This window comes from Nipponia nippon, unplaced genomic scaffold, assembly GCF_047370975.1.
Source record: "Nipponia nippon isolate SJK-2023a ecotype South Korea unplaced genomic scaffold, ASM4737097v1 scaffold_2, whole genome shotgun sequence".
Taxonomy (NCBI): domain Eukaryota; kingdom Metazoa; phylum Chordata; class Aves; order Pelecaniformes; family Threskiornithidae; genus Nipponia; species Nipponia nippon.
The window spans coordinates 113,596,329-113,623,425 of record NW_028262336.1 but is presented as its reverse complement, the minus strand read 5'-3'; the positions used below and the strand labels follow the sequence as shown (position 1 = coordinate 113,623,425).

The 27,097-nt window shown below is 35.5% G+C and overlaps 1 protein-coding gene across 7 annotated transcripts in view; it reads left to right on the top strand.

Annotated features, from left to right (window-relative positions):
* Window positions 1–27,097, top strand: part of ATM (ATM serine/threonine kinase) — a 79,784-nt gene that overhangs the window by 23,572 nt on the left and 29,115 nt on the right. For 6 of the 7 annotated variants that reach the window (XM_087759237.1, XM_087759236.1, XM_087759235.1 and 3 more), the window contains 23 exons: window positions 946–1,145; window positions 1,686–1,768; window positions 1,878–2,033; window positions 2,481–2,556; window positions 2,708–2,838; window positions 5,131–5,251; window positions 6,559–6,735; window positions 7,526–7,695; window positions 7,990–8,236; window positions 8,852–8,970; window positions 10,303–10,429; window positions 11,689–11,888; window positions 13,793–13,967; window positions 15,738–15,902; window positions 16,181–16,313; window positions 18,452–18,547; window positions 19,928–20,099; window positions 20,555–20,696; window positions 21,331–21,507; window positions 21,911–22,085; window positions 25,218–25,305; window positions 25,662–25,817; window positions 26,756–26,864. In XM_087759237.1, coding sequence (XP_087615363.1) covers window positions 946–1,145; window positions 1,686–1,768; window positions 1,878–2,033; window positions 2,481–2,556; window positions 2,708–2,838; window positions 5,131–5,251; window positions 6,559–6,735; window positions 7,526–7,695; window positions 7,990–8,236; window positions 8,852–8,970; window positions 10,303–10,429; window positions 11,689–11,888; window positions 13,793–13,967; window positions 15,738–15,902; window positions 16,181–16,313; window positions 18,452–18,547; window positions 19,928–20,099; window positions 20,555–20,696; window positions 21,331–21,507; window positions 21,911–22,085; window positions 25,218–25,305; window positions 25,662–25,817; window positions 26,756–26,864 — 3,395 coding nt within the window. The remainder of the gene's footprint in view (window positions 1–945; window positions 1,146–1,685; window positions 1,769–1,877; window positions 2,034–2,480; window positions 2,557–2,707; window positions 2,839–5,130; window positions 5,252–6,558; window positions 6,736–7,525; window positions 7,696–7,989; window positions 8,237–8,851; window positions 8,971–10,302; window positions 10,430–11,688; window positions 11,889–13,792; window positions 13,968–15,737; window positions 15,903–16,180; window positions 16,314–18,451; window positions 18,548–19,927; window positions 20,100–20,554; window positions 20,697–21,330; window positions 21,508–21,910; window positions 22,086–25,217; window positions 25,306–25,661; window positions 25,818–26,755; window positions 26,865–27,097) is intronic. The other variant, XM_087759238.1, reaches the window with a different exon arrangement.

Sequence of the window (27,097 nt, the reverse complement as noted above, 5' to 3'; positions counted from 1 at the left end):
AGCTAGCTAACTTGTTCAAACTCAGGCAGAAATTTTGGCAAAGAGGAGACTAGAAAGTGTGTCTGTAGGATACCTTTCTCTGTCATTAGACTGTACTTCATTTTCTTAAAAGTAGTCCTATTTAACTTTTCTCCTTTTCCTGATCAGTAATTCTTGACAAGGTCAGCTTTCTTATATTTGTGGACGTGCAGCGGGACAGGAGCATGAATCTGTCTGTTTATTCCTGTTAGGAGCTACAAGTGCTGGTGTTCTCTTTTGTTTTAAATTCTTTCTTAAAATGGTGTGTATCTTAGTTTTTAATCAGGACTATGTCTTCTGTTTATTGCTGAATGAGAAGGAAGTCAGGGTGTTATATTAATGCCATAAACAGCAGCTGCTCTGATTTTCCCATCATGTTGAATAAGTGTCTTTAGAAGTATCTTCTCCAACCATCTGACAAGTAATTCTAATAAATAAAGTTTGCAATTGCAGAAAGTTACAAGAGTTCTAAATGTGACAGGAGAATGGCATTTGTCACTGTTTGGTTTAGGTTATAATTGAGAGTTCAATGAGGATATTAACATAGTGGTAATTGCCATCATTTCAATTTTGGGGAAGCTTTGAATCTGTAGTTTAAAATATATCCTAAGTTATAGTTAACGATACAAAAGAACACAGCTGCAGATGATTCTGCTGAGTTCACTGTAATCTTGATGGAGAAATCACCCATATGTATGGGCACATAAAATTAAAAGCTTCTGTTTTAGAGAGGGCCTTTGTAGAAGTGGGAAACACACTCAAGAAGCTGTTCCTGATGCAGTAACTGCTCAATAACAAATAAACTTAAAGGTTGCTAGTACTCTATCTATTCTGAGAACTTAAATTAGCTTTGTAAAGACCTAAAATGTTATCAACTTCTTTATTGTCCTTGGAGAAGCATTTCTTACGTGAAAATCTTATTTTCAGGTGCTTTGAGTCCGTTAGCCGAAGAACAGTTGACAAAGCAGGATTTACTTCTCCTTGAAATTCTGAGGTTCTTATGTATTTGTGTAACAACAGTCCAAATTCAGACAGTGAGCTTCCAAGCCTCTGATATACGGAGGAATCTGTTAATGCTTACTGATGGCAGTGACTTTGACAGTGCTAAGCCACTGCATCTGCACGTGGTGAGTGTGAGCTTTTTTTACAGCAGATCCACTTCTATATTTGTATTGTTTTTAAATTTGTATATTCTTGTTAATTGTATATTCTTGTCTTTCTCTTGTCATCGGTCCTCTGAGAAGACATTAAAATGGCTACTTTTAGTGTTTTGAAGTGTGCTGTAGTTGGGGAAAGAGCAGTTTGAATTTGTAAGCTAGAAAACAAAAGAGTTGAGAAGTATAAACATCTTGCCTTTATCATTAATTATTTGTTAAACAGCTAGAAATGGTCTCTCTAGTAGAATAGGATCTGTGTTTTAGTTCACAAAGGAAATATTTTTGACTGCCAAAACTAAAAATTTCATGAGCCATATTACTGTGGAACAGTCTTTGCATGAAAAGATGGTCAGTCTAACATGTAGGAGATGACATTAGGTATCCTTGCTGCATGATTTCATATAAGTTACTGAAAATGTGTTACAGTTTTTCTTTCTGTCTACTTATTTTCTTAAGTATTATTTTCCATTTTGGTTCCTTTTTTTTTTTTTTTTTTTTTTATTTCCCCAGTACTTGGTCCTTTTGAAGGAGCTCCCTATTGAAGAACACCTGTTGCCTGCAGGCGATGTTCGTAAGCTTCTTAGGCCTCTTCTGTAAGAGAGAAACTATTCAGCATGTAGTAGAGCTATTTTAGTTCAACAGCTAGAGGATTTGGGGGCTGTTTAGTGTTTCAAGATATTTTTTTCTTTCTTTCTTTCACAGTGCCATGTGTTCTTTGTACCGTCGAGATCAAGAAGTTTGTAAAGTAATTTTAAATAATTTGCTTCCTATAGCAGTAGGGTTGGCCCAGTACAACACACATGCCGAAGAGACGGGGTATGCCCAAGGACAATTTCTGACAGTTGTTGGATCTTTTTGGTATGTTTTATCGATTTAATGCAGAAGTCTGTTGGGCATAAAATTTTTAGCTTTGCTATTAGTGTGAAGACTGTAGTGCTGTTGTGTGTCTTGCTGTTGGTATCCTATGATATCTTTATCCAGCATTTAACTTTCCAGATTTTCTGTTGTATTTATAGCAAAGAATCGTATCATCCCTAAGATAATACTAGAATAAATGCTACACTGTTGTATATTAACAAAAACTGATTGTACTCTGAATAGCATCAGTAATTATAACAAATCATAACTTCAGCAACCAAAAATTAATAGTTTACAATTGTAAATTATCAATAAAAATGTCAAATCCTCCCAAATGTGCCTCTTGAGCATAAAAGAATGAACTGTGAGCAGCAGAAATGAACTTGTTAGACTTTTTCTCAAAATTGTTGGCAACTTTTTCATTTATTCAAATCTTCCTTATTTTAGGCATTTAGCTCAAGAAGGGAAATGCACAGCACCAGTCAGAGTGGCCCTTTTAAACTGCATGAAAGCCCTGCTTGAGGTAATCCCAGATTTTCTGACATTCATTACCATGTTAAGTATATACTTAAGGTGTACTTAAAAATAGTATCTAGAAGTCTTTTGCATACATCAGTGTATATTCTGTTGTAGGTCTTCTGTATATTTTAAACCACAATATTAATTTTCTTCAGGCTGATCCTCATTGCAAGTGGGCGATCCTTAATGTGATAAATAAAGATCTACCTGTGAGTGACGCTTTCCCACATTTTCTCGCAGATAGTCACCATCAAGTTCGCATTCTTGCTGCAAAGTTGATTACCAGGTGATAATGTAGATCTTTTTTTTATAAGAATAATGCTTAATTTCACTTAATTGGGTGTTAGTTCTGCTACTGTCTAGCTGCTCTTTTCAGTACTTCTGGGGCTTTAATCTTGATGGAATATAAAAGCCTACCAAGTTACTTTGGTTAAGGTGTACAAACTTTATCTACATTTCAATTATTCTGTGATGTGTGAGAGAGAGAGAGAGAGATAAACAATATATGTAAAATATATATAATAGCAAATTTTGCACTAAATTTATTATGCAAAACTTGAATAGGAAATAGTTGTTTATTCTCTAGAAATAGATAAGGTACATTGTGCAGCATAAAAACTTTTTCAAAAGGATGTAATTGAACTGGAATAGGAGTAGAGGAGGGATGTTGAAAAACATGAAACGCTTTATGCACAGCTATTGGTTGCATAAACTGAGCCCTTCAGCACAAAAAGAGTTGAATTGCAGGAGGTATAACATAACTCTACAAAATCTGGAGCGGAACAAAGTGAAGATTGGCAGTCTTTTCCAGTTTAAAGACTAGGGGACATCAAGTGAAGCTAACAGGTTCAAGAGTCTAAGAAAATATGGTTTACTCCTTCGTACAACATTCAGTTATCCTGACTGTTGTCCTACTACCTTCAACTGTCTGGATGTTTACAGGGGTTCAAAAAGCAACAAATTCACAAAAGAGGAAATCATTGAACAGTGAACATTGAACAGTGACGAGTGGTGTCCCTCAGGTGTCCATTCTGGGGCCAGTGCCTTCAATATCTTCATCAATGACATAGGCAGCGGGATCGAGTGCACCCTCAGCAAGTTTGCAGGTGACACCAAGCTGAGTGGTGCAGTTGACACGCCTGAGGGATGGGATGCCATCCAGAGGGATCTGGAGAGGCTGGAGAGGTGGGCCTGTGTGAATCTCATGAGGTTCAACAAGGACAAGTGCAGGCTCCTGCACTTGGGTTGGGGTAATCCCCAGTATCAGTACAGGCTGGGGGATGAAGGGATTGTGTGCAGCCCTGCCAAGGAGGACTTGGGGGTACTGATAGATGAAAAGCTGGCCATGAGCCAGCAATGTGCTCTCGCAGCCCAGAAGGCCAACCGGATCCTGGGCTGCATCAAAAGAAGCGTGGCCAGCAGGTCGAGGGAGGTGATTCTGCCCCTCCACTTTGCTCTGGTGAGACCCCACCTGCAGTACTGCGTCCAGCTCTGGGGTCCTCAGTACAAGAAGGACATAGGCCTGTTGGAGAGGGTCCAGAGAAGGGCCACAAAAACGGTCAGAGGGCTGGAGCACCTCTTCTATGAGGAAAGGCTGAAAGAGCTGGGGTTGTTCAGCCTGGAGAAGAGAAGGCTGTGGGGTGACCTTACTGCAGCCTTTCAGTACTTAAAGGGGGCTTATAAGAAAGATGGAGAGGGACTTTTTAGCAGGGCCAGTAGCAATAAGACAAGGGGTAATGGTTTTAAACTAAAAGAGGGTAAATTCAGATTCCTAGATATAAGGAAGAAATTCTTTACAATGAGGGTAGTGAAACACTGCAACAGGTTGCCTAGAGAGGTGGTAGATGCCCTATCCTTGAAAACATTCAAGGAGAGACTGGATGGGGCTCTGAGCAACCTGATCTAGTTGTAGATGTCCCTGCCAATTGCAGGGGGGTTGGACTAGATGACTTTGAAAGGTCCTTTCCATCCCAAAGCATTCTATGATTCTATGATTGAAGGATACTAAATACAGTCACCACTTCTAACTCATGATCTGCCTAGGTCACCTGTGGTCAAATGTTATATTCAAGGAATTATTATGCATACAAGGCAAGCATATGGTGATCTTTCTTAGGTATTTGCTAACAGTCACTTAGAAATGGCTAGAGTAACATTTCATCTAATCCGCTGTGGTGTTCTCATTTTTGTTACAACGAGCAAAGTGGGTTGGGCCTTTATCTACAAAAAAGAAATTATTTGAGAAACTCATTTTACATATACACCTGTTCAATAAATATATTCCCAAAGTACTTCATGACATGAAATGTTCCATTGTGATGGCCAACTGAAGTTTGTCTTTCTGCACTAGCAGAGATCAGGAAACTTTTATGTTTTCAGGCTAGTCTCCGCCATTTTGTCCCAACAGATATTCTTAGTGTTATTGATAATGTTTGAGGGAGAGGAAGGAAAGACTGCTGTACCAGAAAGTTAAGAAGAAAATAATGATACTCAAAAAATCTTCTTATTTGATACATACAATATGCAGTAAACCTGTAGACTAAATGTTATCCTAATAATTATTGTTCTTTTTTTGAAGTTTGTTTCAGGATGTGAAACAGAAAGATTCTTCTGGAATGTCAAAACCTCTTTCCTTGAAGCTCCAACAAAAGGCTTTTGAGAATGCATATCTCCAAGTTCAGGAAGGAATGAGAAATCTGGTACCAACATCTTGTCATTAGTTTTGCCTAGTTTTCATCTTATGAATAGGATGACTTTTAAAATGATCGTGTTTAGTTTTCCAAGAACATTAATTCTTCTGGACTTCTGATAATCTGAGATGGTGAAACAAGGTGGTAGTCAGGAAATTCCTTACACATCCCGTCAGTCACTGTTTTGCCCACATTAGAAGTTTGTAAACTTTTTCACTGCATGTTCCAGACTGCTCTTCTATATCATACTATTGGTTGTTGCGGGTTTCAGTACTGTAACACTTAAGAATCAAAGAAAAATGGAGCCTCAGTATTCTAGACAACATATAAATAGTGAATAAAAGGCCATGTAAATTCAAATTATGTGTTTACATAGTATAAAAACAGATTTGTAAATTGCAGTAAGATCATGTTTCCAGTGGTATTAGAGCAGTGATTTTCACAAAACCAAAATTTGCTTAAAAAAATTAAGCTATTCAGAAGAAACTTCAAGTGAAGGAAAAATTTTACTTTACTGCAGTGACTGGAAATCAGTAATGTGTATTACTGTGGAATTTCTTTAACTATTAATTTTTCTATTGGTGTCTTTCACTTGTCCTCCTTCTTGCTATAATGCTGTCATCTACATCATCTAAATTTTCCATTTTTTTTCTGCCACGCTATCATCTCTCTGCATGTCATCGCTGCCATGTTTTCTCTCTGTTCCCTTTGCCTGCTGTCGTGTAGCTTGGGCTCGCTGCTGAGGCCTCATCTCTCTGTCATCTCATTTCATCTCTCTGTACTGTTGCCTCCAGCTCTTTGTCATCTCATCTCATTTCTCTGTTGCCTTGGCTCCCTGTTCTGTCACCTCAGCTTGCTGTTGTCTGTTAGCTCCTGCCCTTTCATTGCAGTTTCTTGTTACTTTTATTCAATATTCATCACTTGTCAATACCATGCCTTAATAGGGAAGAACTGCATTTGAATTACAAGGCAGTTCTTTCCTATATGCATCAGGGAGGAGCAAAAAGACGACTTGTCTTGTCAATGCTTCCATCTTGTCTCTGTTAAGTGCGTTGCCTTTGTTTAAACTGCTGATACTCTAACATGAACTGGAGTGTATGAGGTATTGGCATGTGTGCTGGCATGCTGGAGGCAGTAACTTCTGGTTGAGGAGTGGAACATACAGCTGGGGAAATTAATTTTTAAGCAAACAAAGCAAGATTTTCAGTAGTATTTATGTCAATGCCCTTAATTTTAAATTATTTATGCTCATTTATTAACTAGGAGATTGCTTTAACAGAGTATTTGTACAAGTTCTCCATTATTTGTTATTTAAGGTCAGGGGTGATGTAAGTCCTGAAGATCTTTTGGACAAACAGTGTAATGGAAAAGCTGTTTTGCTGATGCTTATAACCATGGTTCTGTGCTGCAGTCCTGTCTGTGAAAAGCAAGCTTTGTTTGCTATTTGCCAGTCTGTGAAAGAGAATGGGTTAGAACCTCACCTTGTGAAAAAGGCAAGTATAAAATTCCATTTTATATTTAGGTTATAAATTAAGGTTAGATTAAAATTGGAATGGTACAAAATGCTTTTGTCAGTATTGAAAGTTGTTAAATTTTGTAAAAGCATGACTAATGTGGGACTTAGATATCTAAAAGAATTTGTAATTCTATTTAATGACCTACATAAAAATAATGACATCATAAAAGGCGATTTTAATGGTAAATCTTGTATGTTAAAAGCACAGATCTGAAATACAATTTTTATACATTGAAGATTGCAGATCTCATTTAAAAAAATCTTTCTACCCAGTGGAAGTAAAGTGAGTTTTCCAATGTGGAAAATGTGTAAAATAAATGGAATCGGTATTGGAATTCCAGTGGTATTGGAGGATGGTATGTGTCTTCTGGACTTTTATTTTGACGTTCATGAGTGCATACTAAAGTAATTGCTGTTTGTACTGCAGCCTTTTGTGCCTGTCCTTTTTTTAGTGCACATTCTCTCCATTTTATCCTTTCTTTGTATTCATTGCCTCTTGTTTTTACACATGATTTCTACCTCGCAAAATGTGTACTGGCTGTTCTTTCTTTGCATACCACCTCATATGGGGTAGTTGTAGTTCCTTGATTGCACTCTTTCAAGATACAGCAATACGAATAATAAAAAAATTGCTTATGCTAAATAGGAGCTGAGTTATACAAATATTCATTAAAAGGCTGGGAGGGGACATGCAGATGTAGTACTGTCAGTTTGCCATAGTATCGTGCACTCTGCATGCTATTTCTGCAGTCTTATTTCATGCACAGGTTTTGAAAAAAGTATCTGACATTTTCGGCTATAAAAGTGTAGAAGACTTCATGACATCACATTTAGACTATTTGGTGATGGAGTGGCTGAAAATAAATGACAGTGGATATAGCCTGTCTGCTTTTCCTTATGTTCTCCTGAACTATACTAGCCTTGAGGAATTCTACAGGTAAGTTTGCTATATGAAAACAGTTTATTTACAATTATGACATGATTTCAAATTTCTAAATGTAGTAATGCATCAGAATTTTGTTGTAAGAGAACATATTGAGAACTTTTAAAATGTATTCCCAATATCTTGTATATTAGATTTATGCTGGTAAGATTTTTTCATATAGCAGCAGCTAAACAATAATTACAAGTTTAGTTATACAGTAGAGGAATGGTATTTGCTATATTATGCTTGAGATTTTGTAAAACACCCAATTCAAGGACATTCTGGAAATGTATTTCCTACGTGTAGGTCTTGTTATAAAGTTTTGGTTCCACACCTGGTGATTAGAAGTCAATTTGAAGATGTGAAATCACTTGCCAGCAAGATTGAAAAAGACTGGAGGCAGGTTCTAGCAGACTGTTTTCCAAAGATACTTGTGAATATCCTCCCGTATTTTGCCTGTCAAAGCCATGGAAAGAGTGAAGTAGCAGAGCAAAGAGATACGGCTTCCAAAGTCTACGACATGCTTAAGGATGAAAACTGCTTAGGAAAACAGGTATCTGTTTTAAATGTGTAAATTGAGCTCTATGGCATTTAACAGACCTGAAAGAAACTTTTATATATTCTGTAAAAATGTAAATAGTTCAAGTTTATAGATACAAAATTATTATTTTAATAAAGCCAAACTAACCAAATTTTTATCCCAAGTAGTTTTCAAGTAGCTATTCAATAGAAACTTTCAGGCAGACAGTTGACTTGAGGTATAATTTTTTTCAGAATGTAATAACAATTTTTTTTACCATTCGTTATACAACCCTGAGTTTCCCTGTCATATATCTGTTTAAGTAAGTCATGTTTTCTTCTTTAAGTATTTTGTTAATGCTTTATGAGGAGCCATTTTCCCCAGAGGCAGACTATATTCAGAACTAGCAGTAAAATTAAACTTTTTTTTTTTTAACAAATACTGTAGGAAAGTAAATTGTTCTACCTGTGACTGCCATAGATAAGACTTAATGAGGCTTAATTTCTGAATGAATTGTATGTCATGGATAATTGAACAAATAGAGAATCCAGACAGGAAAAAATGGGTTTTCTCAGAAGGAAAAGCAAAGTTAAATTATTTTAGCTAAAAAATTTTTTTCTTATTAAAACACTATTTTTCTTCTTCTAGCAAATGGACAATTTATCTCATAGTAACTTACCAGAGATTGTGGTTGAACTGTTGATGACCTTACATGAACCACCTGATACCAGGGTAGAAGAAGGAGCTCATTTAAGTAAATATATAAGGTATGTGTTTGTACATTTTCTAAATGTTGAGTGTGTTTGTATAACATTGTGCATTAAAATGTGCCCTTCAGGGCAGATGAGTGAATGTGCCCTTCAACTCAGACAAGTCAAGAATTAAAGGATTTTATTGTCATTAGTGATGAGGTATCATAGGCATGCTCTCTCACGTAGTTATTCCCCAGTATCAGTAAGGAGAACCTCTGTAGTACTTCAGTTAATGGAAAGAATGAATGGGTGGGCAAGAGAATGCCATTGTATGTTGGTGAGCTGGACTATGGAAATGCCAATTTAGATTAGTTCAGATTTGGATGGACTGCCCTCTCTGTAAAATTGGTCAGGTTTTAATGTCTAAATTAAAGTGATTCTTTTAAAGGTCTATAAATATTTAGAAGTCACTGAGAAGTGAAGTGAGCTATTTCTTAACAGTTCTTGCAGTGGCAGTTCTTGCCTTTGGTAAGGAGATTGCTTAAGCAATGCCAAATAAATGAATTCCTAATTAATAGAAATATTCTAATGCCATAAATATTTTCATTTTTATGAGCTCTTCAGTCTTTGTTGTTGTCCTAAAAATATCACTGTTTGCATAATTATATCTGGAAATAATTTTCCAGATTTTTGTGTTTACATACAAACTATTTGGAAAACCATTACACTTTCTGACGTTATTGAAGAAGATATTTTTATTGTAGAATTATAAAGTTGAAAGAAACCAAAGCATTTCTATGAAAATCTGCCAAAAGTTAAATGGCTGAGGATTTCAGAACTTTATAAATTTGTTTCAGTGAGTTTATTAACAGACTGTGGTGTCTGCTTTTAACCAAAGTTTTTCTTTCTAAGAAGGGAATAGTAAGAATAAGAGTGGTGAAACTTAGATTTTGCTGTTTTGTTACTATCATGATGCATTTCTTTTCTTTTTGAGGCCCCAGAAAAGTTGACTACCCTTTTTTTATAATGGGGAAAGTTGTGATTACTTTTTTCTCAACCAAATTGTTCCCATAATTACAAAATGCAGAAGCTTTATCCATGACTTGCAATTAGATTTTCCTACGAAGTACCTTAGATGAGAAAAATGTGTGGATTTTTAGCAATATGAGCTTTCAAAAAATAATAGAAGAATGTTAAGAAACTACAACTTAGAAAGCTGCCATAGGGGGACAACAGGCAACTAAAAATAAGATGTATGTCACTGTGCTAGATGCTTTTGGTGCTTCTTACTTACTGAAAGCAGAAAAGATTTCCTAGGAGTTATGTGTTTATTCAATGAGACTTGTTTAATACATGGGGTTAGATTTTGGGAAGAAAAAAAGATAAATTTATTTTTTATTCATTTAGGGAACTGGATCCTGCTCCTAATCCTCCTCATTTTCCATCTTATGTGATTAAGGGAACCTTGGACTATATTAGCAACTGTCATAAAAGCAAATTTAAAAGTCTTGTAGCACTTCTTTCTAAAAGCCCTGTAAGTATGTAATGATGATTTTCTGTAGAATATAAAATTTCTTTCATGGGTAGGTTGTGGTTTAATTAGACATTTTCATCATGTATATATGAGGAAAAAATACAACCTTAGAAACATTTCTGTTTTTTTGTTTGCCTTCTGACATGGAAGAAGTCCTAAGTTCAGGGACACAGTAACCTTACAAAAATTGCATGCTTGATCTATTACATGCATTATATAATACATATAAAATAATGCATAAATAGAGAGGATTATTTTAAAGGTTGGGAAAATCTGTGTGTACCAGACACAATTTAGATGCAGTTTATTTCTTTGGCAATGTCTGAAGAACGTTCTAAAATAATTATATTTGGACAATTTTATCTGAATACTATCTACAATTAAGATATTAAAGTTTGCTTCCCTTACTGACAGTGTGAGATTTTACAGTCTGTGATATTTTTAGCCATTTGATTTTCAGTTGTTAAAGACAAATACGAAGGCATATAAAGTTATGCAGCCCTTGCAATAAATCATAAACATATTACTGTCTTGTAACATCATTCCTTAGAAATTTATCTTTTCAAAGTTTATGCTATTTTATTGCATATGTTGTCAACAACTTACTTTGCCTATCCATAAACAATCTAAAAATAAGAAGAAAAACTTTTTCTGGACCAGGTTTGTCTAAACCTTTTGAGTGTAAAAGTTAATATTGCCAGCCAGTGGAATAAATTCTTTAAAATGTAACACAACCTGCCTAATACTTTAGGATAGTTCCTTTTTTTTTTTTAAGTTTACAGTTTTAACAACTACAATCTGTATTGATATATTCTATGAAATAATGCATTTTGTACGTATGAACATTATGTTTGAAAGAATATAGATTGAAGCACTACCCGATGTTTTAAAGGTTTTTATTTGATGATTCTTCTGTTAGTGAAAACTGCCATAACTGCTTGGTTTTCTGAAAAATGTGCATGACTGTCCTCATGGAGGGAAAAAAAAAAAAAAAAAAAGAAAAAAGAAAATTAGGAGGTATGGGGTTTATAGTCCTGCTTGGAGAATTGGTTTCTATGTAGATCTTTTGTTTGTTTAAAGCAGTAAAAATAATAAAGCCTTTTGGTCCATGTCCTTTAAAAATATACACACACACACACACACACACACACACACACACACATATATATATTTCTATCGCTTAAATTTTTTCTTGATATAAGGTATGTCTGTATTGGCATTGTGAATTATTTTTTCACTCATGGTTTATTCATTTGTAGGATTCATTCCAGAAAATCCTTCTAGCCCTTTGTAAGCATGCATCAGATACAAACAACGTTTACAAAAAACACAGAGTTCTTATAATTTATCACTTGTTTGTTAGTCTGTTACTTAAAGAGATAAAAGATGGTTTAGGAGGAGCATGGGCTTTTGTACTCCGAGACGTAATTTACACCCTGATTCACCACATCAATAGCAGGTAAATATGGTAATTATATCTTGTTCTTCCCATCTGTGCTTCCTTTTTCTTGTAACCTTACATTTCAGTATTGCTAGTAGATGTTGATTCATTTGTAGAAATAATTGAAATTTGCTGAAAGAAAAAATTAAATTGCTTTTCTTTGATAATTTCAGAATGTAAATTTACAGCTTACTGAAATGTGGAATGTTTTGTGCTATCCTTGTATTTAAATGTTCGCTATACTGCAGAATTTTGTATCTATAATAGGCTATCAAATTGTAGAAATAAGAAGCGTCAGGAGATTTTGATAACAGAAAGCATGTTTGGGAATTTAAAGGATATGGGAGAAAAATTCAGATTGTGGAGTTAGGTGCAAGGTAAGCACATGTCAAATAAAATGTGCTTATTGAGTTAATAAAGACTATTGACATTTGCATTCTCAACAATAAATAGCTAACAAAATGAGTGAGAATTGGTACGTGTTATCTTAGCTTGTCTTCAGATTGAGAAAACTTCATCAGCCTTAAGATTTAAACAGAGATTCTTCTCTTTCATAAGGACTAAAGATATTTTCTTACTTGAGGTTTAGCTTTGGATTTCCAAGACAGTTATTTACCTAAATGTCATTGAATTTAAGTGCAAGTTGATTGCTTTGCTTGTTGGAAGCATTTCATACCCTGAAATATTGAAGAGAGGTGTGGATTTTATGCCATGATGAGACTTATTATTGCGATCAACACCAAACTGGGATGGGGGCAGTTGATGCACTGGAGGGCAAGGCTGCCATTCAGAAGGACCTTGTCTAGCTGTAGGAGTGGGACAACAGGTACATTGTGAAGTTGAACAGAGACAACCTTAAGTCTTTCACCTGGGATGGAATAACCCCATGCGTGAGTGCAGGCTTGGAGCTGACTGTCTTGAAAGTAGCTTTGCAGAAGAGGACCCAGGAGTCTTAGCGCACAAGCTGGATGAGTGCCTTTCATCACTGAAGGCTGACTGTGTACTGGATTGTGCTGGCAAGAGTGTAGCCAACAAGTTGAGGAAAGTAGTGATTCCCCTCTGAGTCATTTGAAGCTGCAGTAGGACCACTGTGTCCAGTGTGGGGCCGCTCCAGCCAGGACATGAGATATAATGACAAACTGGTACGGGTTGAGTGGAAGACCCCCCCAAGGGGGTAAGTGGAGCTGATCTAATTTCTGTTCTCCAGTTTCTGGAGGGGAAGATACCTTGTAGAGAAGGTAGAGCCAGACTTTTCCTAGAGGTGCACAGTGAAAGGACAAGAGGTAGCACCCACCAAGTCGCAATATGGGAAATTCTGGTTGGACATAAGGGAAAAGATTTTCACAGTGAGAATAACCAAATACTGGAGCAGGTTGCTCAGAGAGGCTATTGATTCTCCATCCAAGGAACGTGTCAGAATTCAGCTCGACAAAACCCTGAGAACCAGATTTGACTTTGAAGCTGACCCTACTTCAGGCAGGAAGCTGGACTAGATAATCCCCAGGTGTCCTTTGTAACCTAAATCTTTTTTTTAAAACTGATGGTTATGTGAGAGAGGAGGGTTCAGAGAACGTTTTCTACTTTGTTTCTGTCAACATTGTTCTGGCAAATAATAATCTAAAAGCCTTTTCGGGTTGGCTTGGGTTTTTTTCCTTTTTGGAATATATTTTTCTTCAAGCTTTTTACTGCATTTCTTAAAGTGATTAGTCAAATTTCTGTGTGTTTTATTTCTCCCATGTCTCCTGAGCTAAATCCTTAGAGCTGATGGAGTTGATAATTTTAAAGTTTAGAATCAGTTCCTCCTATAAAGTTGATTTGTATTTCCCTTTTTCCCCTATTCTTCCCTGTTGCATAATAGGTTAACACTTGAGACAGTGACAATTTGTATTTCTTCAATTTCACTTTTTTGTTTCCTGTGACAGACCTGTTATTATCAGAGAGATATCCATGCGCAGCTTTTCACTCTGTTGTGATCTTCTTCATCATGTTTGCCACACAGCGGTTACGTGTTGCAAAGATGCTCTAGAGAGCCACCTTCATGTTATTGTAGGAACCCTAATACCTCTTGCTGTGGACCAGCCTGAGATTCAGGAACAGGTAGTTTTGAGTTTCTGCTTATTCCTTATCTGTTAGCTTTTTAGTTCATGTTCACTGTTGTAAAAGCTGTACCTACACTCATGTTCAATTTTAATTCCTTTTTTCTATGTTTTGTAGATTTATATAAAAATATTAATTGGGATGTAACACTACACCTTTATTTTTTTAAATAAAAGTGTCTTTACTTTTGGTACTTCTATTTTGACAAATCCTGTGTTCCATATTTAATTCCTGTGGCTTTAAACAGTGATTGAGTTATATTTGTATCATAATTGCTGAGATTACTGTATCATTTACTTTCTAATTCTCTATTTACTTAGTCTATAAAAAATAAGTTTTCTTAAAGAGCTTTAATGGTAGTGTAATGTCTTTTATGTCTGCTTTGAATCTGTGCACCTTTTTCAGCCAAATCTGAAAGAGATTTAAAACCTTCAGGGTAAGTTTCAGAAAAATTGTTACCTTAGTTGAGTAGAGACGGCAAACCAGTGGTGCCACTAAGGAAAAGACAGAGCAAAGATAAGCGTTGGTAAACTGCTGGTGATAGCAAGCTAATCAGTACAAGCACATCGCATAGCCAAGCAGTTACCTGCAAAGCTCTGTGGATGATTTCACAGGAAATAAGATGAAGACCTTTGGAAGGGAAAGGTATCTAGAGGACAAAGAGGAAATATGTGCAAAGAACAGATTTCAGTAGTTCAGCTATTTATTTAACACATTATTATTAAAAATAAATGTAGCACATAGGCCTTAAAAGGGAAGTGAAGCAGTTTCTGTCATGTGACAAGCCTTGTTTCTTTCTGGTGATGATTTGTATGTGTATTCTGCTGGGGGTGGAAATATACTTAGATTCAGAGACTTATAATTAGTAGCTGAAGGTGAGAAGGGAATGCCTGTTGCACTTTAGTCCTCATGGTTGCCTTCTGGCTTAATCTGATCCCATGGTACCATAGGCACCTTCGTGGCTGCAGTGTAGCCCTACATTGTCCTCCTTGTACTTCCAGTTCAGCTGGAGGGATATGCTGATCCAGCTGCAAACCTGGCAATCTTTTTCCCAGTTTAATGATCATGATCAGATTTATAATATATCTATGCAAACAGTTGTACATGCACAAACTGCAAAGGCAACATGTCAAGGCATCCCTGGGCAGAAGTTTCTCTGAATTGGAACTGATACCAAATATGAAACCTTCTCATATCATACTCCTGCAGGGAAGTCCTTCCTCTAGTGATCACTTTTCAGTTTCTTCTCTTTATTTTTCTTCTAGCATTGAATAGAGGCTAGTTAATCATTTTCAGGTAAATACAAATCTCCGAATAAAAACCTCATCATTTAGATTGTAGACTCCTCAAAGCTGCCTGGGTTGAATATCCAATTGCATTGATTTGTAAGTAAAGCATGAAAGCAGCGTTTTTGCAAAGAAAGTATGATACCCCTTTAGGAAGCAGTTATTCAAGTTGTTGATCTGTTATAAAACGAATTCTGCCAGAGTTCAGTGATTTGAGCAGTAAATTATGATATTTAGGCATTTGTCCAGATTTCAAATTACCGGCACTTTAATTAGTAAGAATAATAAAGTCCTAATAAAATCAGAAGGGCTGCTTGGGTGCAGTGTGTTGCTAAATCATTGCCAATATTGTAATGATTGTATTGACCAGTACAGAGTTCTCAGTTTAATAGAACTTGGAGAAATACACACTTTGTAACCTGAACAAGAAATATGGCTCAAAAATGTTTCTCTTTTTTGTTTTTCATTTACTTTTTATGTTCAGGTCCTAGGCTTGTTGAAGTATCTGGTGATAGATAATAAGGATAATGAAAATCTGTACCAAGCAATCAAATGCTTAGATCCTTTTCCTGAATATCCTGCTTTTAAAGATTTACGAGCAACTCAACAGGAGATAAAATACAGTAAAGGACCATATTCTCTTTTGGAGGTAATTACATTTTAAAATATGTCTCATGGCATAGTGGTTTTTGTAATGCAAACTTTCAAAAGAAAAACAATTTTCTAGCTATAGGTATAGTTGAGAAAGATTTAAATTAGACATGTGGATTCTTTTGATTGCCAGTTTCAGACGCTGAGATATTTGTAGGTCTCCATTCTTATTTTGCATCTCTTAATATCCACATTGTGGACTGCTGAGAGCCACTTCTTTACTTGAAGCCTTTATTTGTATGCTTTATGTGCTTAATACAAAATGTTGTTTTGCAGGAAATTAATCACTTTCTCTCAGTTGGTGTTTGTGATTCACTGCCCTTAACACGACTTGAAGGACTGTATGATTTACGCAAACAATTGGAACAATATAAAGATCAGATGAAGGATCTCCTGAAAAATTTCCAGGGTACTGACATCTGATTATGCATTTTATTTCTCTTGTATCTGGATTTAGGTGTTTAGCGACATAACCCTATTCTAATATGACATTGAATGTTTTCTTTTGTGTCTTGTTTTTTGTACGTTTAACAATGTAACCGTATTATAATTTCACATGCAGAGTAGAAGGACGTATATTATTCATGCAAAATCTGAAGTATCTTTAGCAGAGTGTATTATAAGTATTACATCAGGTGTTATATGGCAGAGAGGATAAAATGCCTTTCCAGCTTTTGGAATGGGGCACTTATGATTGTGAATGACCAGGATGACGTATCATATGAGTATATTGCTTTGTGGCTGCTTAGTGAGTTTTCTTGTATATGAATCTCCCTACTCTTTTAAATGTAATGAAGCTAGATTTTATTAAAGGCATAGTATGTTAGAAAGTAAAGCTCACAGAAGTTTTAAAATGGTAGGATTTAGTTTAGTTGAACCTTGCCACATCCCAGCATTCTGTTTCAGCCCTCAGTCCAGACCCTGTTCCTTCCTATTTTGGTTTTCAGATGCTTGTGCTAGACCGTTTCACTTTTCTCCTCTATATTAAGTCTTCATCAGCTTGTGTGTATGACGGGAAGATAAAAAGAGCTGATGTAATTCATTGTAAATAAGTGCAAAGTAAAATTCAGGGAAGAATAGTAGTCTGTCATAAAGCCATGGTGTTAAGTGCATTGTGTCCCCACATCTTGAATATTATTTATAATTTTAGTCTAGAAATGCTGCTTGAAAAGAGAGTTAGTAAAAGGGCAACAAGCTTGTGTGGAACAACTATCAGAGGAGAGCCTTGTGAGCTTGGAAAAGAAATTGAATAGGAATGCAGAGAGGTGTATGAACTGGTGAGTGGTATGATGAAACTGAGTAGGGAGCTTTTATCACTTTTATCACAGTACAAGAACAGATAAAATTGTCTGGCAGCAATTATACAAGAGAAACCAAGTATTTTTTCAAACGAAATATATACAGCATAGAACTTACTGCCACTTATTGTGGAGATCAGAAGCATAATGGACCTTAAAAGGAGTTATACATATCTCATAGAGATTATTAGGTATGAAGATCTGCTCAGAAATTCCCAATCTGCTGACCGGCAAAACCTGAGAAGAAATGCTTACTCTTGGTCTGTTGGAGGTGGGTTAGCAGGCTTGATGGGCCTGTTGGAGGTGGGTTAGCAGGCTTGATGGGCCTGTTGCCTTGATTTTGCCTCATACTAAAAGTCTCTTAGGCACTTACAAATAACTTTATTATCATTATTACTTTAGATGTTAAAAAGAAGTAAAAAAACAGTTATTGATAAAGGCTATAAAACTGTATGCTGAAAGATAACATTTAAGAAATAACTACTGCAGTTTGGCCATATGTGTATTCATTTTTATAAAAATGTAAACATGCGTAAAGCCTGATTCCAGGTTACCATTCCTGTCAACAGGGCAGCAGGACTTTTTTTAAAAGAAAATACTGCTTTTGGTCTTTTTTACATTGGCAAATCATAATATTTTTTCCTAGACCTTGTTCCTGGAAATAGCAAAACCATTTTGTCTGGAATGTTTATTTTAAAAAAAAAAAGACCTTGGGCTGGCAGCAAATATGTAAGGAAATATCCATCTCGAGAGTTTATAATTTGGCAAAATCAATTAAGCAACTGAAATCTAGTCAAATTCTGTGAAATTCCTGGCAGAAAGCCTTATTTTGGCATATTCCTTGGATTTGGATTTAGAACAGAATGATGATCTTAGCTTAAGTGCTGTCAGTGGAGTCACAATAGTATGACTTCACTGTTTCAAATAACATTCTTACACTAACTTACGCTAATATTTCATGTATTTGATTATCATTTCTACATCAAAACACTGAAAATAATAGCATTTGTGTATTCTAGTTTTGGGGATTCTTTGGCATAGTCAAATGCATAGAAATTTTTTCAAGACATGCTGAATAAGAAAAATGAATAATTTTTTAATGTACTGTTTAATACCAGCTTTCTTCAACATTAATAATGCATGATGACATTTGTAGATAAACATTACTAAAGCAGTGCTTCTTCTAATATGTTCACATTACAAATACACAATGACATTTTTGGGGTTTATTTTTCTTTCTGAATAATAGAAAAGCCAGAAGATTCTGTAGTAGTGAAATTGGTGGTGAGCTTACTGCAGCTGTGCAAGATGGCAGTTAACCATACGGGCGAAAAAGCAGTGCTGGGTAAGTTGATTTGTCTCACAGGCGTCACAGGACTGTCATTGCAAATCCCATATTGAAACCGAAACTGTTCTCAATGTTACTTCCCACTGCTAGTGTGCATTTGCTACTAGAGGTAGCCATCAGGAATCTTAAAATGGGTAATATGTCTTCAGTCACTGTATTTTACAGCTTTGACTAATAACTTAAATTGTCGTGAGTTTAGACTCTGGTCTCTTCTCTACTCAATAAGGAGTCATCTGCTGTTATATGGGTCGCTTTATTAGGTTGAAAAATAGTAAGAAAAATTGAAGAGCTTATCTGAAAATTTGAAAGGCATGTCTTGGTGGAAATTAAAATAGTTGTTCTCCATCTTAAAACCTCTTCCATATTATCAGAATTATTCTCATCGTTTGCATTGAGCACGAGAGTAATGTTTGATCCAAAGCACCAAAGCTAAAATCCAAACCTCCATGAAGGTGATGTTTACTGAAATTAAATGTCTAAACTAGACAGAAACACAAGTAATGAGAACATTTGCCTTAATGCGTTTTTTGTCTAAAAGACTAATAACTGATAATTACAAATGCTGAGCAATTGAAGCTCACATTGGCTTCAGTATGATATATTCTTCAGCACCTCTGCAAGCTGTAAGTTGCAGTCTTTTCTGCATTGTGTTTTCTTAGATGATTTGTTAAATTTAATTCAAAACACAACCTGTATATCTTCAGTCTGTTCTTTGTTTGCTCTGATGGTTAAAACAGTGTTGTAGAAAATGGAGACGTTTTCAAGACACATGCCGAGTATGAAGGAAAGAGCAGGAAAATAGATTTTGGGTTCTTTCTGACAAACGTTAACATCTCTCTCTCAAAACTATTTTCAAGGTCAATTTTGTTTTGTTTTTTCTTATATGTATTCTTGTGTCTTTATAAAATATTTTGTCTGGAAAGCACATGAGGAACACATACATATATATATCATTTTACATAAAACGTAGGTTAATTTTTACTGAGTTTACAGGCTACTGTTTGTATTTATCATACCCTTAGGGAATGAAAATGAGTGTCTCCTAGTGGCTGTGATTCTGGCCTTTTGCACTTACCTGTTTCTGACACAAGCAAAAATAAAACCCATATCTGATTCAAACTGCAAAATCCAGAGCCATAGGCACTCATAGAAAATTGAGTTAGAAAGCATAACTGTATTATTTATGACTCTTAAGCTGCAAAATTTGTATACATGTAATCTTAATCATAAGGCTCCTCAAGTGATTATTTATAAATGTTTGCAGCTTTTTACCCCATAATAATCTCAGTTCTAGAAGCAGTTTCTATTAACTGCAACTTTTTAGGGTGAGACCTTGTTTTAGTGTGCGTGAAACTATAAAATTACCTGCATTTGCAGAGGCTGTTGGAAGTTGCTTGGGAGAAATAGGTCCCGTGGATTTCTCCACCATAGCTCTTCAGCGTGCTGAAAATGCACTGGATTCTAAAGCAATGGACATACTTGAAGATAGAAAACTTCAGTGGGTCTTCATAATGTTAACTCAAATAAATATTGCTTTAACAGATAATTGGTGAGTATACTTACTTATTTGATTTAATTAGTTCAGAGCTTAATAGGAGCCATTAAGTTGTACATTGTTCAAATCACCTCAGGGTAACTCTCTGTGTTACTAACCCCTGTTAGTAACTCTTTGTATAACACCTGTTAATGTCCAACCGTGTGCTTCTTCAAGGCTCAGATTACTTACTCAGTCAAGCTTAGATGTTTCCTAGAAATTCGCTAGTTGGACTCGAACCAGAAAGTGTCTTCTGTGCTATAGAGGATAGCAGTGCTGTGGAGTAAATACCAAGGCTCTGCTTTATAACAAAATGTGCAATGGCATATCCTAGTCCAGAATTTTCTGATTTGATGCACACGTTCTTAGGTTGTGGAATTATTTGCCTTGTATATTTATAAATGTGATTTTGAAAATAAAATATCTGAATGAAATGAATAACAATGATGTTGTGTATGTTATTCTTTCAGTATTGATGTTAGAGCCGCTGCTGTTTCCTGTTTGAAAAATATATTAGCCACCAAGTCTGGCAGTGAATTTTGGGAAGTTTATAAAAACAAAGCTGATCCCATGTTAATCTATCTACAGCCTTTCAGAATGTCTAGGAAAAAGGTACTTCTTCTGATATGCCTTATTTATATGGCATATGGGGTAGAGAAAACATAAATATTTTTTTAAAAAGTAAATTTGAAAATATTTTTGATAGGCTTTGACGAATGCAAGATTTGGACTTTTCATCAGTCTGCAAATGTGATTGCTTTTGTACATATGTTTCTCCTTTCTGTTTCAGCATTTGCAGCTTCACATAGGAAATTACCAATTTGACATTAGAAAGCTGTGTACTTTCATTATTAGACAGACAATTTTTGATTACCTACTTGGTAATCTAATACATTCTTTCTCAGGACTCCAGTATCATTTGATGCAAAAACTTAGTGGAAAATAGGTCAGAAAAAAACTTGCATAATTAACCATAAATCAGATATTTCCTAATTTTCAAACTTTTGATCTGTAACCTAAATGTGATGTGTAATGTGGCCTTGTTGATGTTAACCAGTAAAATTTTATTTTTAGTACTTTCAGATTTTTCTTGGAAAACTTTACATTTACATGAACAAAATTGATATTGTCAATCAATTAAAGCACAGTTAATATTTAATATGTTTTAATCTGTGCAGATTGCAGTATGTTTTTTTAAATGCCGGAGAATTTGTTTATATTTGCAATATATATATTTTTCTTCTAGTTTTTTGTAGTACCTGCTAATGATACAGAGGCTTCTTTAGAAACTTTGGATGACACAAACCTCTGGATTCCTCTGGGAGAAAGTCATGAGACCTGGATCAAGCGCCTAACTAGTTCAATACTGGACAGCGGAGGTGTGCAAAATGACATTCTCCAGTTAATGAAGCCGCTATGTGAGGTGAGCTAAATTATACTTATGTGTATATGTGTATGTATGTGCACTGTGATGCACAAAAATATATGATTACTTATCTTGATAGCAAATAGTAATTTCTGCTATTAAGTTACTACTTTTTTGTAACAGTAATTCAGATTCTTCATAATCAGATATTGCAGATACCTATAAAACACACTCTTGAAATACAAGATTTGAGAGATAATTGTAAACATAGATGAACTTTATACGACTACTTTAACTGAATGCCAGCATAGCCCTACTGAGTGGTTTACATTTTTCATCTTACGTGTTCTTTCTCAAGCATTACATGTTTGTTTGAGTAGTTGTCAGTTTTGTTATAACCTGAGAAAGAAAGGCTTTTGGTTGTTTTTCTTAGCGGCTGCTGTGCATGATTGTTTTCTAGGTGAAAACAGACTTGTGTCAAACTTTGCTTCCATACCTGATTCATGATATCCTTCTTCATGACTCAGATGAATCTTGGAGAAATCTTTTGTCAGTTCATATCCAGAAGTTTTTTACAGCCTGTTGCAAATTCGCCTCCTCTAGTAGGTCTACTACACCTCCAAATTCCGATTCAGGTAATGGCATAATGTTTTTGTTTCAACTGAAAGAGGGATTCTGGCTATGAAAAAAATTATCTTCTGACATGAAATGTATGATGCACACTTGTAGGCAGACAGAATTTTAGAAGCTTCTGTCCAATTGTTTCATCTTTTTCTGTGAAGATACCCGTAATTTTGAAGCTGTTCCCTGGCAGCACCCAAGTAGTCTCTTCTGTATAGCTTCTTTCCTTATTCACAACTGGATAATGTTTATTACTTGCTGAATTCAGATGTGATCCAGAGTTGTGTGTTACAAACCTGAGTCTTGGACTGTCTTCTAAAATGACTAATTGACACTTAAATTCCTCTCTTACTTAAACAAGAGCGATTAAAGGCAATTTTCACCTGGATTTTCCCCTTGCGAAAAAGACTAACCCTTGCTTTAGCTTCTGCCTAATGTTGATAATGGTCTCCCTATAGATTCAAAAGACCTGTTCCATTGCAGCAGAATGAAAGGAAATGGTAACCAAAAGAACTGCAGCTGAGTATGAGTAATGCAGTAAGTTCCATTAAAAACAAAGCACCTACTAATCAAGCTGGCTGCTGTCCTTTCCAATTAGATTGTGATTGAAGTTAGCAGAAATCTGTGTAAAAAATAAGATCTTTGTTATTAGTCTATGGGAATGGTACATGCACTTATTTTCAGGAGCTGAAATAATGTATTTCTCATTTGTGCATGTCCCTTACGTAACACAAATACAGTAATTTCAGGTTAATATTTTTTTGTGCAGTAGCTACTCTGCTATATCTTCCAACTCCCTTCTTCAGTGACAAATCACCAAATGAGTGAGTCTGTACCATGTCTTGCAGTCTCTTTACAGGCAAGTCATGCAAGCTTCAGGTTGCCAGAGAGGTAAAGGAACCCTTAGTATTGCAGCTTGTATTAAGCATGGTGTAAATAAGCTTAATGATACTAGGTGTATTTTAAGGTATTTTTATAGACGCTGACTAGCCTGGCCAGAAAGACTAGAGCAGTGTTGGTTCACATTTTTGAAGTCAGGTAACAAGCTGTTCCCCCAATCCGGGTATTTTTATTATTGTCCCACTTTGTAAGATAGAAAAGGATTAACAATTTCCTATTTCCTTCCTGTAAGCATCCAGGGAAACTACTGCACAACTTTATCTAAGGTGTACAGAGTAACCCAAAATGTTCTATGAAAAATATGAAGGGATTTTTCTAAGTTTTATTAACTCGCAGTTAGTTCAGTGACACCAGTGAGGAAACGATAGGTCACAGCTCATTGTCGGTGTAGTTCTTTACAGATAAACTGGAGGTGCACTAGCCAACAGAGGAAAGATATGTTAATTACAAAGTTGGAACAATAGAACATCAGCAGTATTCAAAACAAAAATTTTAAACATCTGGTGACTACCAGTTTCTTCAAGGAGAAACTCTTACCCTATCAGAACAAGGAGAAAAATCTTCGTAGAACACCTAGATAAATTTCATTCCAATCCATCAGGATCGAAACTGTGGCAAAGACCAAGCAGTTAGACATGAGAGTTGAGTGCTTCTGAACAAGAGTCTTCCTGTTGATCCATTTTGACATGCACGTTCTAGGAACTGGCTGTTAATCTTGGCAAGTTAAAGCATAAATAGTGTGAACATCATGCCAATCACTGCTCTGCCTGAGAAACCAAAACTAATCATAAATTGCCGACTGCTTGACAAGAGTCAGACCCACCAAACTGAAAACGAACAATATTTTGGACTTCATGCATGTCAGTCTGGCCAGAATCATATCTCAGTTGAATCTATTATTTTGCAGAAGAGATGTAATTTTTTGTTGAATGTATCTTTCAAAATACTTGTTCCATTATTTCTCCTTAGAATTTCTATCTGAGGACATGAAAAAACAGACACCATTTTCATTTTCTGTCTGTAAACTTCTTGTTAGCAAGTGAGTATGAACACCATGCTGACATCTTATAGTTACCATTGTAGTCATTTGGTCTGTTGTTCAACAAATCCTGAAGAATAAAGTTTTTTCTTCTGGTTTTCTTGGCCAGTGCCTTTTTCTTCCCCTGACTTATTAATACTTTCTGGTCCCCAAATATAATTCATTCAGAAATTTTCAATTATTCATCTGATCAAATTATGAAAGAGGAAGTAGCAATCTCTTTGGGGTGTTGACTGTACAGTGCTAACAGAACGGACCCTGCATGCGAGACACTATGTTTAACATTTGCAAGTAATGCAGTGCATGGGAATGGATCCGGAGAGCAAAACGTCATAGTGCATTAGGAACTGAGAGTCAGATATCCCTACTGTATGTCTTTTGAAAGTTAAGCATGTGGGAGATGACTTACAAAGAAGGAGTTGGTGTTCCTTCTATAAGGTCTTTGGTAGCAGTGGAAAGTAAGTGTTGTTCATTTCTGTTTGTTGGAACACACAAAATGCCCAGATACTTCTTTTTTTATGTTGCTTTTGCTTTCTTTAGGAGAAATTTCTAGTTCTGCATCTTACTGTAGTGTAGTAGTAATCAAACCTTTGCTTATGCTTTCCCTATTTCTTGCTTCTTGTAATTTATAAATTAAAAATGTCCAGAAAAATGAAAAAGTTATTAACCCAATGACCAGAATACAACCTGTAGCCATCTGATTTTTTTATTTTTTTTTTTTTTTTAAATCCAGAAGCAAGGCATGGAAATATAAATTCTTTAAAAGTATGTGTCTGTGTGTGGGAGATAGTGTTTTTTGTATAAGCATACACACTCTATAAAATCTACAATAAAGCTACTAATAAGTATTTCTGTGGCTTTGGAATAACTTTATATGGCTCAAGCCTAAGGGAATAGGTCTGTTATGGAGCTTCGTGCAATGATGTTGGATCATTTCTGAATTCTATAAGAAGAAATAGAATGCACAAATTATTAATGCAAAGATAATTTGATAAAGAAAATTGCGGCATAAACTACTGTAATGTCACTAACATCATATCAGGAGGGGAAATACATTTTGTGACAAACTATTAATTTAATTTTGGAAATGCTGTCCAAGGAGGTTGTTAGTTATTTTCTGGAGTACAAAATACACGTTTTTATTTTGTAAATGGATATGTTCTGATAAAAGTTAAATATATTCTTTCTTTTGAAATATACATCCCAGAGCAAGAAACCCATAATTTAAGAAGTTTGGATAAAGTACCTCGACGGGCCATGCTTGCTGTTGTTGATTACTTAAGAAGACAAAAGAGGTGAATTATAGCTTTCAAAAACGTTGCTTTAATTTAATTATGACTGTTCTAAGATCTCTTGATCCTCTAGATTAAGGAAGAAGGATGTGGTAGAGAACATGTCAGTTAAAAGAATGAAGTTATAGTAGTGGCCTTGCATTTGTTACAGAAGTGATATGGCTAGCCTTAAAGGGTTCTAACTATGCTGAAAGAGTTTTCTAAAAACTTTTTGCCTGATAAACTTTTTGTGGTATGGGTTTTGGTGGGGGCTAAGATAAAATGAGCCTTTGGAAGGCTTTATAGTTTGATTGGATTTATTCTGTTTAATGTTAGAGAGAAGGTCTGTTACAGCAATATTAAAGTCTTTATTTAATCAGATCTGTTTCAGGTACAGTTTTTGATGACAGCTTCTGGCTAGATCTGAATTATCTTGAGGTTGCTATAGCAGCACAGTCTTGTGCTGCTCACTTCACAGCCTTGCTCTATGCAGAGATCTACGCAGACAAGATAAATATAGACAAACAGCAAGAAAGGTACAAGGCTAGAGGAATGCAGTTTCTTGACATTTCTGGTAAAATGGATCATGTTTTGTGTGTGCCAGTAGTGTTGTGTTACATGAAAAGTCAAGGAAACTTTAAAAAAATTCCTTAGGTGTGTGTATTGACCTGGAAAATACTTCTACCAGTCCTTGAATGTGATCCTAACCTTGCTAGTTTGTTAGCTGTGACACACTCAAAATAGTCTCATTTTGACTTCTAACCAGAAAACTTTCTTAATAGTGTGTGTTCTGGAGAAACTTCACTAAAGCTAATGCTTCTGAATACTAAAATGTATTGAATCTCACTTTCTAAAGTGAACACTTTTCAGATTCTGTTTCTCATAATTAATAGTATACTAGTGGTTAAATTACAGCCAGAAGTGAATCAAGGGGAGAAAGAAACCACAGAAAGATGACCAGAATTGTGTGGGTAGAGCTGAATGATCCTTGTAGAAGGAGTTTTTTTCTATAATGGACAATTATCTTTGTCTTCTGGTCTAGCAAGATCAAAATATGGAACTAGTTTACTAGCTTCATTTTGACAACAGATAACTCTAAGGCAGTGAATGTATAACAAAGGTATGGTTGTAAGCATATATATTATGTAGTTGCTTTTATTCTTTCCCAGAAGAGAGCATTCTTGCTTCAGGCATTCACAAAAGCAGTTTGATTTAATAAAAGATTAGACATTACGAGGTGGGGCTTTTTTCCTCTGAAAAACCCCCTTGATGTTGAAATCCCTTGATGTTGATATTCTCAGTTCAGCTGATCACTTTGTCATTCTGGTGGAAAGCCATTTTAAATAATGTGGCGATATGGCCTGATCTTGCATTTGGTGTTTGTGCCCCTTACTTCTGAAGTGTTGTTTCAGAATTTCTTTAGTTCTTTGTATGAAATTTCATTTAACTTTACCAGTTGAAACATTTCTTTTAGGTCGTCTTTTAAAGCAGCTAAGAGTTTGACGTTTGAAGAAGAAAGTCAAAGAACAGCTATTACTATTTTGAATGAAAAAAGTAAAGAAGAAACCGGCATAAGTTTACAGGTACGTGTGTGTGCTTCATCATCTGAAAGCAAACCTTCTCATATAATTACAATTAACAGTAGGTTTTATCTGAGCTGAAGGCAGATCTAGTTGAACTTCAAAAACTGTACTTGAAAGTTCTCTTCATGCTCTAATTCAAAGTGAACTCAATGGCCTTGCTGGACGAGTTAAATTGAGTATTCGTTCACCTGAAACACGAATTAACTGGCAAATTTTAAATTGCAGCAAAGCAG